The sequence below is a fragment of the Hemitrygon akajei genome, chromosome 6 (assembly GCF_048418815.1).
Source record: "Hemitrygon akajei chromosome 6, sHemAka1.3, whole genome shotgun sequence".
NCBI lineage: Eukaryota > Metazoa > Chordata > Chondrichthyes > Myliobatiformes > Dasyatidae > Hemitrygon > Hemitrygon akajei.
Window position 1 is genome coordinate 181,142,866 of NC_133129.1, and position 17,988 is coordinate 181,160,853.

The following is a 17,988-nucleotide window of genomic DNA, read 5'->3' on the forward strand; positions in this document are numbered from 1 at the left end:
CTCATTCTCTTCCCCCAGTGTGAGCAGAGCAGGATATGTTTTGGTTCGAGATGGCTCTGAAAAGGAAATGGCAGGCACACCAACAAAAATTGGGGTATGGTTGTTCTACGCAGTCCTGTATCATGTTTAAACCAGAATGTCACTGGTGACTGTTGAGCTTTTCAGTCATGTACTTTCTTGATGACTCTTCATATAAAAATCTTTGACATAAGAAAAGAAAATTTTCAGTAGACCTCTGTCTTTAAAACAGACTGAAGGGGGAATATTAGATTTTCATGGAAAGAAGCATCTTATTTCTAGTTAAAGAGTTTGTCAGGATTTCCCTGTGACATTAAAACAAATTAGAATTATTTTGAACTATTATTGGTCTTGAAGGAATGGTTATGACTTTATGGTGATTTAATAACATCAGTTGTTCCCTGTTAGTACTTTTCAGGAATTTTTTTAACAATTTTTAATATCTTTTTGCTAAGCTAGGAGTGCTGTTAATAAGGCTTGATATTGAAGCTGACAACACTTACTTGATGTTCTGTGAAACACTTGATTTATTGACCTATTCTCATTTTTAAACTTCCAGAAAATTCCTCAGTCCTTTGTTTACAGAGTAAAATTGTTCAAAATCCACCTTGGATCAATTGAGAATGAACTCAATGGACTGGAGTTCTGATGGCTTGAGAGGTCATCTCTTGAAACATGTAAACTACTCAAGAGTGCTGACAGAATAGTGCTGGTTGAATTACCTGGAGTTTGAAGTTCTAGATAGAGGACCCAGGCTTGGTCTTTATTATTATTTATTTTTATTTTTAATTAAAGATACAGTACAGTAACAGGCTCTTCTGGGCCAGCAAGCCCACATTGCCCAGTTACACCTGTATGACCAATTAACCATCTAACCTATGTGGAGGGAAACTGGAGCACCTAGAGAAAACCCGTACTATCAAGGGGAAAGTGTACAAATTTCTTACAATTGATGCTGTAATAATGTTACTCTATCCGCAATGTATTTAAAAGTGAGATGTGGAGAAATTGTCTTACAGAGAAGGTTATTATGTTTGGAATTCTTGACTCAGGAAGGCTGTGGATGCTTTGTTGTTGAGTATATTGAAGTTGGGATTGATAAATATATGGGATGACAGGTTCTGCGGAGACATTGGGATTAGGCTGGAAAGTGGAGATGGAATGGCAGAACAGGGTCAAGTGGTTGCATTTTCCAGTTCTTTATATTCTGGTAGAGTTGTTCATCTCATGGAACAGTCTTTTGGTGATGGCTTGGGTTTGAGCACTCATGGCCCTATGTTTATTATGTATCCATAATATATTTTGGCTTGTCTGCAAAATAAGAGCTGGGCAAACAAAATCAGTATTCTAATTTGGGGAATTGAAATCAAACAGTTTTGTTTTAAACCATTGTGATCTAGTATGCTGTTCTATTCTAGAACCGTGGCGGTTTATAGTTTGTGCTCCATGTCAGTCATTAGGATGCAGTGTAGTGAAGTAGTTTATCACACCTGATTTTCCCATCCAGTGAACCATTTACAGCAGGAACAGACATTGCCCCTTGGCTAAGTCTACATGGATTCAGTTAAATAATGTCCAGAGTCCAAATGGCCATCCGGGTCAATGAATTCCACAAATTCACCCTCTTCGGACTAAAGTAATTCCTCCTCATCTCTGTTCCAAAGGGATCCTTGTATACTGAGGTTGTGCCCTCTGGTCCCAGACTCCCACTATAAGAAACACCCTCTCCACATCCTGGTAGAAGTGTCTTACTACTTGCAAATTGTTCAAATTTTTGCCTTAGTAATTATGGCTTCTTGAGTCTGATTTATTTAAAGAAAGCAGAAGCAACTTATCTTCCTGTGATGATCAGAGCTTTCCATTGTGACACCATACCATGATGCAGTGAGCTCTTGGTATCTGCTAACTCTGTGGTCACCTTTTATATCGAAGGATGCAGGGTATATTGAATGGCAATGGACAACTTCCCATTCGGCACCCAGCCCTGTTTCTCTGATATCACTTGCTGAACTTCATTTGTAAAAGGCAGCACACACTGTATGTACTGGTCTTTAGCCAGACATTAAATTTTATCTTTTATTTTTAGTCAGGAGATAGTGAATCTGTGGAATTCATTATCTCAGACAGCTGTGGTGGCCATGTCATTAGTATATTTAAAGTAGAGGTTGATAGGTTATTGATTAGTCATGGGGGTTAAGAAGGATAGTAAATCAGCCATGATCCGTGGAGCAGACTCAATGGGCCAAATGGCCTAATTCTGCTCCAATTTTGATCTTATGGTCTTACGGTCAGATGGAAAGTTATACTGCACTTATTTCCTGAGTATAACTTACTAACTGACATGCCTTGGTTTCAAGAATTTTCTATCTATGTTGAGTAACCTAAAAGGCACGAATGTGTCCTTCTGCAGTGCATTATTGCATGTGAATATTAGTAAAAATTAAGAGGTTTGACAGTTTTAACCTCTTAGTAATGATGTGCTCTTGAAGTTTTTGGAGTGCAAAACGGTTTTGTTTCTGGTTAAAGAACTTGTTGAATATTTATGTAATATTTCCCAGAAAAGAAAACTTGTTATTCAGTGTCTCTTGTTTTAATCTCTTCTGACCTTGGCCGTTTTTCCATCTGCATTGCCAAATGGCCAGAGAACTAATCTGTGGTAGTGGTTCCCAATAAACACCTCAATTGTTCAGACCTGGTAAAATGTGCCCATTTCTCCCGTTAAAAGGACCGGTGACATCATGGGCCGCTTCTTCTCAAGTGACAGAGCTGTTGCTGGGATTCCTTGGCTTTGATCATCACTTTAGCCAGGGCAGCAGGCATGTGAAGAATTTTATTTATGAACTTTTTAACTAAATTACTTCATCAAAGCCTCAAGCTCCCTGTAATCATTGCCCATTTCACCCGGTTCCCAGTTCTTTTGGGAGCCAAGCACCACGGGTTGGGAGTGCTTGAAAAAATGTTCTTGCATCACATTCTGAAACCACAAATTGTAACCCTAGACTATAGCCCGAGGACAATAAATTGGCTCAGTATGGCGGGAATGTTGGTTTTCTAATGCAGTTTTCAACTGAGGTCCGATTTCCTAATAAGACAGAAATAAAACATCCAGTGGCACAGATATTTTTGAATGTCTTGCCAAAGGTTATTTGTCAATCAAGATAACTATTTGAAAAATATATGAATTTTGCAATTAACTGCAAAAACATTTGTGAAAGCATGCACTGCCTGAATGTTTTCTGTTAAACAAGTTGACTGATGCTCTTGGAATGGACGTGTAAGGTTTCAAACAAATGCAGCTGACTTAGATATCAGGATGCATCGATGAAGAGCGGGTGAAAGAATTTCTTCAGAAGACTGAATCAGAATCAACTTTATTGTCATTAACTTAGCTGATGTGAAATTTGCTGTTTTTGCAGCAGCAGTTCAGTGTAAAGACATAAAATGGAATGCATTGTATATAGAGAATAGCATCTATATATTTCTATATAGGTTATAGAGCTTTAAAATTTTGAGTGCCTCATTCATATACAATTAACCAGTGATCCAACTAACTGTTACATGTTTATCCACTACAAAAAAGTGATGGATTTAGCCCAGTCTATCACAGGCAAAGCCCTTCTAACTATTAAGCATATCTGCAAGGAGCACTACCACAAGAAAGCATCATTCATCATCGAGAACCCCCCACCATCCATCCAGGTCATGCTCTCTCCTCACTACTGTCAGCGGGACGGAGGTACAGGAACCTTAGTTCCCATACCAACATGTTCAGGAACACTTACCACCCTTCAACCATGAGGCTCCAGCATGGATAATTTTGGTTACCTCAACACTGAGCTGATTGCACAACTGACAGACTTACTTTCAAAGACTCTGCAACTTATGTTCTCTCTGTCTATTCTTCCACAGTTTGTCTTTTTTTTTGCACGTTGGATGTTTTTCAGTCTTTGTGTGTAGTTTTTCATTAGGGAAATGAGCACTCAACATTTTGGGCCAAAACCCTTCATCAGGGTCTTTACTCACTGACTACCCATTTCCTTCCACAGGCATTTCTACTCCTATGTCTTATGTTCTTATAAGTTATGGGGTGAAAGCAGGAGTATAGGGTATAGAGGGATAATAAATCACTCATGATGGAATGGCAGGCCAGATTCAATGGGCTGAATGGCCTAATTTTGCTCCATTGTCTCATGGTCTAGATGCTGCTTAATCTGTGGCATTCTTCCAGTATTTTTGCATGCATTCTCCAGATTACCAGCATCGTCAGTCTCTCTTCCTTCTCTGAGTTAGCATTTGCAAGGCTGAGGTTGTGCTGATTTATTTATTAATCCTTCATTTTCTCTGTCCATGCAGGTATGGCCTCACAAGTTTTGGTTTGCCCACCACACATCTATCAAACTCAGACAAGTGCCTTTTGTAGTGTGAAGAAGCTGAAGGTTGAGCCAAGCAGTTGTGTGTACCATGAAAGAACTTATCCACGGACTTACCTAAACGGACGGAACCTTGGGGTTGTCCACCCTCCTCACCTGGCCGTCTCTTCCTTCCAGTTGAAGGACTCCGCTGGCAGAGCTCGTGGACAGAGCGTCCTGGTGGCGGCGGGTGCGATTGCATTGGACCCACTGTGCGCCGCTGGGGTCACAGCAACGCAGCAGCCTCTGGCAGTGGTACCGCAGGGCGAGAGGCCAGGAGGCCGTCTGACCTCGCTAGAGAGCTACCAGCGATGTGGGCTGAAGAGAAAAAGTGAGGAGCTCGACAACCGAGGTAGCGCCATGCAGATTGTAGATGAGCTGCCGATAATGCCGGCGATGTTGCAGGCGGGCGTTGGGAACCCGGTTACTGTTGTGACCACTGCCCCTAAGCAGAACAGTGCAAGCGGAGATGGGGATTACCACCTAATGCAGCACGAAGTGCTGTGTTCGATGAAGAATACCTACGAGGTCCTCGACTTTCTGGGGCGCGGGACCTTCGGCCAGGTGGTAAAGTGTTGGAAGAGGGGTACGAATGAGATTGTGGCGATAAAGATCTTGAAAAACCACCCCTCGTATGCACGGCAAGGGCAAATCGAAGTCGGCATCTTAGCACAGTTGAGTAACGAAAATGCGGATGAGTTTAACTTTGTGCGTGCCTACGAGTGCTTTCAGCACCGGAATCATACGTGTTTGGTATTTGAGATGTTGGAACAGAATTTATATGACTTTTTAAAGCAGAACAAGTTTAGTCCCTTGCCCCTAAAAGTGATCAGGCCAATCTTGCAGCAAGTGGCCACTGCACTGAATAAACTGAAGAGCCTTGGTTTAATCCACGCGGACCTCAAACCAGAGAATATCATGCTGGTCGATCCCATTCGGCAGCCTTACCGGGTTAAAGTAATCGATTTTGGGTCAGCCAGCCATGTGTCCAAAGCCGTATGTTCGACGTATTTGCAGTCACGGTATTACAGGTGAGTGCCAGTTCTGTAGAGCCACAGCTGACAGAGCGAGGTGATGAGGTTTTGGCAGAGGTTTATTTTTACATCATGTGCTGTACACATTAACAAGAGGTTGTAAGCTTGTTAATTTTGTTTTATGATGCAGGTTACGTTTCCAAGATGGTAAACAATAGAAAGCTGAATTTAGTGGGGAATTTTGTGCAGCACTTGTTGATGATAATGCATTTAATTATAGCTGTGCTCTTTTTATTTTTGCAAGCTTCTACAGTAAATGTTTTTCCTATTGTTTTTTTAAAACTTGTATCTTTTAAGCATGTTGAACATGAATTCCAGGACGTTGGCTGGAGAATTTTTGTTCTCTTTTTACTGTTATCCGCAGCAGACTTCTGCGAGGTGGTAAGACCATGAGATCATAAGACATAGGAGCAGAATTAGGTGATTCAGCTGTCGAGCTTGCACCGTCATTTCAACACAATTGATTTATTATCCCTCTCAACCCAATTCTTCTACCTTTTCCCCATAACCTTTGACACTCTCACTAATCAAGAACCCATCAACCTTCGCTTTAAATATACCCCATGACTTGGTTTCCACAGTTGTCTGTGGCAATGAATTCCACAGATTCACCACCTCATCTCTGTTCTAAATGGACATCACTGTTCTGAGGCTGTGCCCTCTGCTCGTAGACTCTCCTATATAGGAAACAAGAATGTATTTCTATCTAAGATGATTGTATGTTGGTGTCGTGCAGTCTGGAAGATCAGCAGTTTGTTTTTAAGAATTCATTTTGAAATCGGTAGAGTATAAAAGTAAGGATGTAATGCAGAGGCTTTATAAAGCATTGGTCAGACCACTGGAATAGTAACTGATTGTGGGTATTGGGGTCCCAGAACAAGTCCATTACTAAAATTTTTGTCTGTGTAGCATTAGCTCATCTTAAAACAGCATGTTGGCGCTGGAAGCATGGCAGCACTTGCAGGATGCCCAGCACAATCTTCACTGATTTGATTTGGCGCAGACGATGTACTTCACTGAGGTTAAAACAAGGCAGCAACAATGTCTTTTACCCCCGTAAAGTGGCAGATGTATAGTTTTGAATGGCAGCATTACACAATGTGTTTTGAGAAGGATGAAGGGGCTGGCCCTCACAGAGCGATTTTCCCAGGAGTTGTTGATTGCTTCCATTACTCTGATGTTTTTGGCACTGATGGAGAAGCTCAAAACTATTCCTGGAAGACAGTTGCACAACACCATCATTTTTGCCAGCTACTTTCTTCATGCCGAAGGGCTATATTTAGAGAATCAGATATTTTATCTATCAGTATTATCACTGTGTGGTCTGAACACCACTTTGCTGCTGAGTTACGCATATACAAAGTGCTGGAGGAACTCAGCAATTAAGGTAACATCTGTAGAGAGGAATAAGGAGTCAACATTTTGAGCCAAGACCCTTCATCAGGACCTTGCATCAGTAGTCCTGGTGAAGGGCCTGATATGTCAACTCTTTATTCCTCTCCGTGAATGATGTGAGACCTACTGAGTTCCTCCAGCATTTTGTGTGTGTAATTCAGCAGCAAAGTGGGTTTTCAGACGACATGGTGATAATGTCACCACATACAACTCTGAGATTCAATTTCTTGTGGGCATTCACTGCAAATACAAAGAAACACAATAAAATCAATGAAAATCTGCACACAAGACAGCTAAATACCCAATATGCAAAAGACAGCAAACTGTGCAAATTCAAAATGAAAAGATCAAACAAAATACTAAAAATAGATATCTAGAGTTCACTGAGTCCTTCAGGATATCATAAATTCAATAGTTCATTATGATGGGTTTAAAAGTACATTACTTCAAGGGAAATTCCAGGCTGCAGATACCAGGGAAAGTAGTTCAGAAGTATATTTTGAAGTCTTGTAAGCAGCCCACAAAACATCACTATGTATCGCCAGCACCATCTTGGATGTCCTCAAACTATACATTAGCAAAACACTAATGCAAACTGATGGATGTTACAGGATTCAGAGTATCCATCCATGTTCTCAGATTCCTTCATGGTTTTATCTTTCCCACCAAATGTATAGGCGTCTGAGTCTTCAATTTTGCCCAGTTCTGTCCCCTTCATCAGATTGGATTTATTTGTAGCATGTTTATTAAAATATATGTCATTTGTTTCAAATTTAATCAGTGAGGATTATGCTGGGGCAGCCCACAAATGTTGCCGTGCTTCCAGCAACAACATAGCATGTACGCAACTTTCTAACCCTAACACAATGTGTTTGGAATGTTGGAGGAAACCGGAGCACCCGAGCGAAACCCAGATGGTCACATGGAGAATGTACAAACTCCTTATAGACAGTTGGAGGGATTGAGGAATTGAGCCCCATTTGGTCATCGTTGGTCCTGTAAAGCAATTGCGGTTAGCACTATGCTACCATTCCGTCCCTGGATTATCCTGGGTTTGCAAAGTGACCTGCCTCTAGTTGCCTTGATCTAAAGTTTTATTATTGTCTTCCCTAAACCCCTGTGTCTCTATCGCCACATTTAAGATCCGCTGAAAAAGTTTTCCTTCCATAAAGCTTCTTCTCACTTACAATATAGAACACGAACAGTACAGCACAGAACCAGGCCCTGTAACCCATAATGTTGTGCTGAACCAATTAAACTAATAATCAAATGGCTGACTAATTGAATCCCTTCTACCCTCACAATGTCCATATCCTTCCTTTTCCCTCACATTCATGTGTGTATCTGAACATCTCTTAAAAATCCCTAATGTTTCTGGCACTGCCACCACTCTCTCTGTGTAATAAAAAAAAACACTTAACCTTCACATCTCTTTTGTAATTACACTCACCTTAAATGCATGTCCTCTGATATTAGACATTTCAACCCTGGGAAAAGGATATTGTCTGTCTACTCTATCTATACCTCTCATAATCTTATAAACCTTTATCAGATCTCCCCTTGCCTTAGTTATTTCCTTGATGTCAAACTCTGTTTTAAAACTTCCTGTGAAGTACTTTGATGTTTTGTAACATTAAGTGTACTATTTTAATGCTTGTTCTTGTTGGTGAATGATATAATGTGCGTGGCCTTGGTTGGTACTCACTGATGAATCTTAGAGCACAGGGAGAAATTCGCTGCTCAGTAATCCTTGTTTAATTTTGCTTTGCCTTGTTAGTCTACAAATACAAAGTGATTTAGTACCTGTTGTGTTTATAAATTGTAAAGATTTATAGAAATAGAGTTAGAACGAGAAGTAAGTGATATAAATGATGTATTGTAATAAGAAAGGTTGAGATTGAGTATTCAGTGCATCTGCTGCCCTCTACTCCTGCCCATGCAATTCAGGGTTGTGCAGTGAGTCATTATGGCCACAATTTTGCTTCCATCCGGAGATATTCCAATATAAAGGAAACAAAAATAAGAGAGGTCTCTAAAATTTGAAGCCTGTGATCTTTTCCCCAAAGTCAAAGTAAAATTTATTATCAAAATACATATATGTCACCATGTACTACCTTGAGATTCATTTTCTAGTGGCAGTAACAGAAAAATAAACACAAAATAATTTGTGAAAAACTATGCATAAAGACTGACAAACAACCAATGTGTAAAAGAAGACAAATTGTACAAATAAGGAAAATAGTATTGTTGAGAACATGAATTGTTCTTGAAAGTGAATCTGTAGGTGGTGGAATCAGTTCAGAGTTGAGGTGAGTAAAGTTATCCTTGCCGATTCAGGAACTTGATGTTTGGAGGGTAATAACTGTTCCTGAACCTGATGGTGTGGTTCCTAAGGTTTCTGCAATTCCTGCCCAATGGTAGTAGCGATAAGAACTTTGCCCTCCTCACCAGTATTTCAGGTATTTTAGATGTTGTGCATTCCCAGTATTTCATAATGAAGAGGTGCCCATCTAATCTGAACATGCCTTGATGCCTGTCACAATTACCAGAGTGTATTTTTGTGACATTATAATGAACGGAAGCCGCCATTGGACTGCAGGCTCTCACAATGAAAAATTAACCAGATATTCTGTCTTGGTTGAGGGTTAAGTATTGGGTGAAAACCTGTTCATCTTTTGAAATGATGCAGAGTGACCTTCCACTTTCACCTAACGTGACAGATATGGCCTTAGTTTAATACCTTCTGTCAAATATGCAGATCCAACTGTGTGTACTTCTTCTGATGTTTATCAGGAAAGACCATGGATTTATCTAATAGTTCATCATATTTTGTCATTTTACCCCACATGTTGGTTTATTATTGCCAAGCTTTCATACTGAGGTGGCACAGTAGAGTAGTGGTTAACACAAAGCTTTGTAGAACCAACGACTGGGTTCATTTCCAACCACTGCCTGCAAAGAGTTCCTGCCATTACCTTTTCCCTGTGACCGTGTGGGTTTCCTCTGCTTGCTCCAGTTTTCTCTCACAGTCCAAAGACACACCATTTGGTAGGTTGCTTGGTCATTATAAATTGTCGTATGATTAGGCTAGGGTTAAAATCAGAGGATTGCTGGGTAGCATGGCTCAAAGAGCTGGGAGGGCTTGTTCCGTGCTGTATCTCAAAAATATATATATTTTAAATACTTTATGTACCGTGTTATACTGAAAAGTTTTCATTTTGCATGTCATGTGGACAGATCATGCCATATATGAACACTGATGTAATAAAAGAAAGCAATATAGGAGCAGAGTTAGGCTATTTGGCCTGTCAAGTTTGCTTCCCATTCAATAATAGCTGATTTATTATTCTTCTCAATTCCATTCTCTAGCCTTCTCCCTGTAATCTTTGACGCCATGACTAATCAAGAACCTTTCAACCTCCACTTTAAATATATCCAATGACTTGGTCCCCACAGCCATCAGTGACAATAAGTTCCACAGATTTTCCCACCCTCCAAATAATGGTGTTGCAGTTATAGAGGAAGTGCAGTGCAGGTAGACAAATAAAGTGCTCGGACCCCAATGAGGTAGATTGGGACATCTAAGAGCTCATATTTTAATGTATGAGATGTCTCTTCAAGAGTCTGACAACATCAGATTCTTCCCTCTTACTGTCAAGTACCGAAGAAGATGTCAGCCTGAAACATCGACTGTTTATTCCCATCCACAGAAGCTGCCTGACCAGCTGAGTTCCTCCAGCATTTTATGTGTATTGCTCTGGATTTCCAGCAACTGCTGAATCTGTTGTGTTTAAAAAGTTGTCTTTGAGTACAGTGGTATGCATTTTCAAAGTTTTGTATTTTCTACATGATAGGAGAGAAGAGAGAATGTATAAAAGGGTAACTTGTTGAGGTTCACTACACACTTTCCATCATTGTGTCTCCACACATGTGCAACGTCACGTTGAGAAAGGCAGACGGTCTCCTCAGGCTGAGGGCCATGTGCGTTTGAATCTCCATAAGATAGATACATAGGCTATAAGTCGTGCACAGGACATGCTTTGAAGCATACACATCATATTTTATTCACCTTCCTTTTGAAAATCAGAGTAAAAAGTATGAAGTGACTCATCGAGTGCTCTTACTTCACCCATCAATTAGCCATTCTGTGTAATGTGGATAATCGTCACTAAAGCTAGTTTGTCTGCCCTATGTGGAGAAATAAACAGCAGCAGCTGCCATATACTGCCAGGCATTCGGTTAGTAAATGTCATCAGAACAGAAACAGACCCTTTGGCGGCCAACCAAGGTGTCTCCCTCAGTTAGTTTCATTTCCCTGTATCTGTATCTAACTTAGAGTTCCCAACTTTTTAATGCCATGGACCCCTATCATTAACCAAGGGGGTTGTGGACCCCAGGTTGGGAATCCCTGCTCTAAATCTTTCCTATGTCAGGATTCAACATTCAAGATTGTTTATTATCATTCTTCAGTACATGAATGTAAATAAGAATGAAATTATTGTTGATCCAAATTGAATGAGGCACAATATTGAATCTGTCTAAGAAGGACTTAGATTGGGCGAATGGGCAAAGAAGTGTCAGCTGGAGTACAGTGTAGGGAAGTGTATGGTAGAAGGAAAAAAGGTATCGACTATTTTCTAAACGGAGAAAATTCGGAAATCAGAGTGTACACTTTGGAGTCCTTGTGCAGATTCCCTGAAGGTTAACTTTCAGGTTGAGTTGGTGGTAACAGGCAAATGCAGTGTAAGTAGTCCTGATGAACGTTTCGGCCCAAAATGTCGACTCTTTACTCTTTTACATAGATGCTGGCCAGCCTGCTGAGTTCCTCCAGCATTTTGTGCATGTTGCAATGTTTGCATTTATTTCAAGAGATCGAGAATATAAGAGCAAGTATGTAATACCGAGGCTCTATAAGTCATTGGTCAGACTGCCCTTGGAGTATTGTGAGCAGTTATGAGCCCCTTATCTAATATGATAGCAATGGAGAGGCTCCAGAGGAACTTCACAAAATGATTCTGGGAATGAAAGGGTAAATAGATTGAGTGTTTGACTCTGGGCCTGTACTTGGTGGAGTTTAGAAGAAAGAGAGGGATCTCAAATCAAACCTATCAGATATTGAAAGGCCTAGATAGAGTGGGTGTGCAGAGGATGTCTCCAATAGTGGGACTCTAATTTTCTTGGGGGAAAATTACTGTGACCACCCATCTTATTTCTGCATCTCATGATTTTATAAACCTCCATAAGATCTCCACTCACTCTCCCCTTGCTCCAGGGAAAATAGTATCCAGTCTCTCCTTATAACTCAAACCCTCCTGTCCTGGTAACATCCTTGTGAATCTTCCTTGCTCCTCTCCAGCATCATGGCAGCCTTCCTATGGTATGGTGACCAACAGTGTTCTAGGTGTGATTTCAACAGTGTCTTGTATAGCTTTAACATGATGTCCTGCCTCTTGGACTTATTGCCCCACCCAGTGAAGACCAGCATGCCATAAGCTTTCTTCACCGCTTTATCTATCTGTGCTACCACTTTCAGGGAACTATGTATTTGGACCCCTAAGTCTCCCTGTTCTGCAACACTCCTCAAGTCCCCATCATTCATTAAGGTTAAGGTGTTGGGACCAAGGGTAAAGGCCGTTCTGGTGTTCAGCCACTACTCTGTGAGGTTTTTCTCACCTCTGCACTGAACTGACCATGTAGCTGTGGCCTGTGGCCCTCACCTCTGCACTGAACTGACCATGTAGCTGTGGCCTGTGGCCATCAGTCAGTCACCTGAACTGGTTGTAGCACTGAATTGGCTCCGTGTCTGTTTACTTTGTTTATTGTTTTGCATGATTTTTTTTTTGCACATTGTGTGTTTGATGGTCTTTGTTATGTGGGTTTTTTGTGGATTTTATTGTGGTTTTTTGCTGTTTGGAAAAAGCTTTTAAAAGTTGTAAACTCAATCACTCCATCATGGGCACTAGCCTCCCCAGCACTGAGGACACCTTCAAAAGGTGATGCCCCAAAAAAGCAGCATCCGTTATGAAGGACTCCCGTCACCCAGGACATACCCTCTTCTCATTACTACCATCAAAGACAAGGAGCAGCAGCCTGAAGACACGCACTCGAATGTTTCAGGAACAGCTTCTTCCCCCCTGCCATCAGAATTCTGAATGGACAATGAACGCATGAACACTTTCTCAGAAAATTTTCCTCTTTTTGCACTACTTATTTATATTTTAATATACGTTTTGTAACTTCTAGCTTTCATTAGTATATATTGCAATGTACTGTTGCTGCAAAATAACAAATTTCACAGAATATGCAGGTGATATTAAACAAGGTTCAGATTCTGATGAATCTTTATGTTATCTATGGTATATATACTTTGGTAATAAATGTACTTCAAAGTTTGACTTATTGTGTAAGTCCTGACTTGGTTTAAATTCTCAAAATGCATCACTTGGCACATATCTGAGTTAACTTCCATTTGCCAGTCCTTTGCCTACTTTCCCAATTGATCTGTATTCCTGTTGTAACCATAGACGACCTTCACTGACCACCACACATTGGTTTTTGGGAAGCACGGTAGCATGGCTGTTAGCATGCCACTATTAACAGCACCAGCAATCACCAATCAAGGCTCACACAAAATGATGGAGGAACTCAGCAGGTCAGGTAGCATCTCTGGAGAGGAATAAACAATCAAAGTTCAAAATAAATTTATTATCAGGATATATACATATCACCACACCTGAGATACTGTTTATTCTGCAGGCATACTCTGCAAATCTATGGAATAGTAACTGTAAAGAGGATCAATGAATAAGCAAGAGCATAGAAGACAGCAAACTGTGCAAATGCAAATAAAAATAAATAGCAATAAATAATGAGACCATGAAATAAAAGGTAAGAGTCCTTAAAGTGAGATCAGTGGTTGTAGGAACACCAGAAAAAGAATGAGTGCAGTTATCACCTTTTGTTCAAGAGCCTCATGATTGAGGGATAGTAACTGTTCCTGAACCTGGTGGTGCAAGTCCTGAGGCTCTTGTACCTTCTAACTCACAGCAGCAGTGAGAAAGAGTATGGCCTGGGTGGTGGGGATCTTTGTTGATTGGTGCTGCTTTTCTACAACAATGTTTCACGTAGATGTGTCAATGGTTGGGAGGGCTTAAAAGGCTCAAAAAGAAAGCCGGGAAGTAATAGGCTGGTAAGTTTGACATCAGTAGTAGGTAAATTATTGGAAGGAATAGTAAGAGATAGGATCTACAAGTATTTGGATAGACAGGGACTTATTAGAAAAAGTCAGCATGGCTTTGTGCGTGGTAGGTCATCTTTAACCAATCTATTAGAGTTTTTCGAGGAAGTTACCAGGAAAGTGGATGAAGGGAAGGCAGTGGATGTTGTCTACATGGACTTCAGTAAGGCCTTTGACAAGGTCCCGCATGGGAGGTTAGTTAGGAATATTCGGTCGCTAGGTATACATGGAGAGGTAATAAATTGGATTAGACATTGGCTCAATGGAAGAAGCCAGAGAGTGGTAGTAGAGGATTGCTACTCTGAGTGGAGGCCTGTGACTAGTGGTGTGCCACAGGGATCAGTGCTGGGTCCATTGTTATTTGTCATCTATATCAGTGATCTGGATGATAATGTGGTAAATTGGATCAGCAAATTTGCTGATGATACAAAGGTTGGAGGTGTAGTGAACAGTGAGGAAGGTTTTCAAAGCTTGCAGAGGGATTTGGACCAGTTGGAGGAATGGGCTGAAAAATGGCAGATGGAGTTTAATACGGACAAGTGTGAGGTATTGCACTTCGGAAGGTCAAACCAAGGTAGAACATACAAGGTAAATGGTAGGACACTGAAGAGTGCAGTAGAACAGAGGGATCTGGGAGTACAGATACATAATTCCCTAAAAGTGGTGTCACAAGTAGAAAGAGTTGTAGAGAGAGCTTTTGGTGCATTGGCCTTTATAAGTAAAAGTATTGAGTATAAGAGTTGGAATGTAATGGTGAGGTTGAATAAGACATTGGTGAGACCGAATTTGGAGTATTGTGTGCAGTTTTGGTCACCTAATTACAGGAAGGATATTAATAAGGTTGAAAGAGTGCAGAGAAGGTTTACAAGGATGTTGCAGGGACTTGAGAAACTGAGTTACAGAGAAAGGTTGAATAGGTTAGGACTTTATTCCCTGGAGCGTAGGAGAATGAGGGGTGATTTGATGGAGGTGTATAAAATTATGATGGGTATAGATTGAGTGAATGCAAGCAGACTTTTTCCACTGAGGCCAGGGGAGAAAAAAAAACAGGTCATGGGTTAAGGGTGAAGGGGGAAACATTTAAAGGGAATATTAGGGGGGGCTTCTTCACACAGAGAGTGGTGGGAGTGTGGAATGAGCTGTCAGATGAAGTGGTGAATGCGGGCTCACTTTTGACATTTAAGAACAACTTGGACAGGTATATGGATGAGTGGGATTTGGAGGGATATGGCCCAGGTGCAGGTCAGTGGGACTAGGCAGAAAAATGGTTCGGCACAGCCAAGAAGGGGCCTGTTTCTGTGCTGTAATGTTCTACGGTTCTATGGCTTTACCTGTGATGTACTGGGCCAAATCCAGTATCTTTTGTAGGATTTTCTGCTCAAAGTTATTGGTGTTCCCATACCAGTGCAGCTGGTCAGCACACTTTCCAACACACATCTATAAAAGTTTGTCAAAAGGTTTTTGATAATATGCCAAATCTCCTTGGACTCCTAAAGAAGTAGAGGTGCTGTCGCGCTTTCTTTGCAAATACATTTATATGATGGTTCCAGGACAGGTCCTCCGAGATAGTGACACCCAAAAATTTAAAGTTACAGGCGCTTTCCACCTCTGATCTTTCAGTAACAGTAATAGCTGTTCCTGAACGTGGTGGTGTGGGTCCTGAAGATCCTATACATCTTTTTCTGATGACCAAGCGAGAAGGAAGTATGGCCTGGATGATGGCAGCCCTTGATGATGATGCAGCCCTTTCCTGCAGCAGCACTCCATGTAGAGGTGTTCACTGGTGGGGAGGGCTTTACTCTTGATGGACCAGGCAGAATCCATTACTTTTTGTAGGCTTTTCCATTCAAGGGCAAAGTGTTTCCATATGAGGCCATGGTGCATCCAGTCAGTATACTCTCCACTGTGCGTCTGTAGACGTTTGTCAAAGTTTTAGATGATATACAGAATCTACTGCCAGCATTTATTAAAATGTCTTAGTCAATTATAGATTTTTTTTCTGGCTTGCTATTGGGCCATCAATGTATACCTACGTTCTGTGGTTAGTTCAATCTATATTCTCTGTGCCATGGGTTGCGCACAATGACATGGAAAAGTACACTTTGTTGAAGTGCATCGTAGTCTCCTCTTCCCACAGAGACAGCCACAGGGATATAAACAACCTCCCTTCACTTATTTCTCTTATTTTACCAAATAAGTACAGATAGTTTCAAACTATTTGAAGAATTTATGGAACAAATTCTTTAGCAGAACTTGTCTCTGGCCCCATGTGCATTGCCGTGACTTTCCATTATTTTCTTGTTGAAAAATGGAGTGTCTTTTTTCAACTGTCAGAGCACACGGGATTATGTGGGATGTAAACAGGAAGAAGAGCTCTGTTCCCATCTTCTGGCTGGCTGAGTGCTTCAGTCATTGGATCTTTTTATATGCAGGAGTAGTTTTTGAACTGAAGTTTGGATTGCTGGAAGACAATAAGGCAGCTTAAAATAGTCTTGGGATAGGGCAGGGCTGTGTGGATGGAGTGGCACGGACAGCAGTGTGTGGCCTTTGCTCATTTACTTCTATAGATGGTGTGAGAGGCTGGTTGGAAAGTTGAAAGAAGCCAGAAGCAAATGCCACATTGGCTCATTGGCATGCCCAGTGCCAGGATGTTCTATAAAGAGCCTCTGTGTGTGTGAGAGAGAGAGAGATACAAGTCTTGCATCCAGTAGTTCATACGTTCAGTGGCAACTCTGTTAGGAACCTCCTATACCTAAAAAGTGGTCACCAGGTGCATGTTTGTATCCTTCTGCTGCTGCATCTTATCCACTTCAAAGTTCAACATGTGCATTCAGAGACGCCATCCTCCACATCACTGTGTAATGCGTGGTTATGTGAGTTACTGTTACCTTCCTGAACCAATCTGGTCATTCTCCTCTGACCTCTTTCATTAACGGGGCATTTTCACCCACAGAACTGCTGTTCACTGGATGTTCTTTGTTTTTCACACCATCTCTGTAAACTCCAATGTGTGGCTACTGACGGGGAGCTGTGGATGAATCAAGTGGCCACTGAGTGTAACTGCCTTATGTTTGATTTAGACTCTGTCCCTCTGTGTTGGAGTTTCCGGGAGATGGTCATAAAGGTCTTGGGGTGCTCTGACCTTCTGCTTCTGTTCTCACAAACGTATTGAAGTGATGTACAAATAAACTCGTTATACCTTTTGTCTCTATGGTAAAAAAAAAGCTGGAAATGCTCAGTCGGTGCAGCATCTGCAGGGGAAGAGTCATAGAAACTACACCACAGAAACAGGCCCTTCAGGCCATCTAGCCCGTGCCAAGCCATTTAAACTGCTTAGTCCCATTGAACTGCATCCTGACCATAGCCCTCCATACCCCTACCATCCATGTACCTATCCAAACTTCTCATAAAAATTGAAATCAATATCACATCCATCATTTCCACTGGCAGCTCATTCCACACCCTCAGCACCCTTTGAGTGAAGAAGTTTCCCCTTGTGTTCCCCTGAAATGTTTCACCTTTCACACACTATCTCTAGTTATAGTCCCACCCAACAGAAATAACATTTGAAAAAGACATAACATTTCATTTCATCTGCTCAGTCTACATAAGACCATAAGATAGAGGAGCAGAATTAGGCCATTTGACCCATTGAGTGTTTTCTACCATTTCATCTTGGCTGATTTATTTTCCCTCTCAACCCCATTCTCTTGCCTTTTCCTCCATAACCTTCGACACCCTGACTAAACGAGAACCTAAAAACCTGTGCTTTAAAACAGTCAATGAGCTGCCTGTGTCAATAAATTCCACAGATTCGCTACCCTCTGGCTAAAGAAATTCCTTCTCATCTCTGTTCTAAAGAGATGTTCTTGTATTCTGAATCTGTGCCCTCTAG

General features: G+C 41.2%; 1 protein-coding gene across 7 annotated transcripts in view; it reads left to right on the top strand.

The window, feature by feature from the left end:
• Window positions 1-17,988, top strand: part of hipk3a (homeodomain interacting protein kinase 3a) — a 238,865-nt gene that overhangs the window by 79,176 nt on the left and 141,701 nt on the right. For all 7 annotated transcript variants that reach the window (XM_073049871.1, XM_073049872.1, XM_073049870.1 and 4 more), the window contains one exon: window positions 4,372-5,458. In XM_073049871.1, coding sequence (XP_072905972.1) covers window positions 4,372-5,458 — 1,087 coding nt within the window. The remainder of the gene's footprint in view (window positions 1-4,371; window positions 5,459-17,988) is intronic.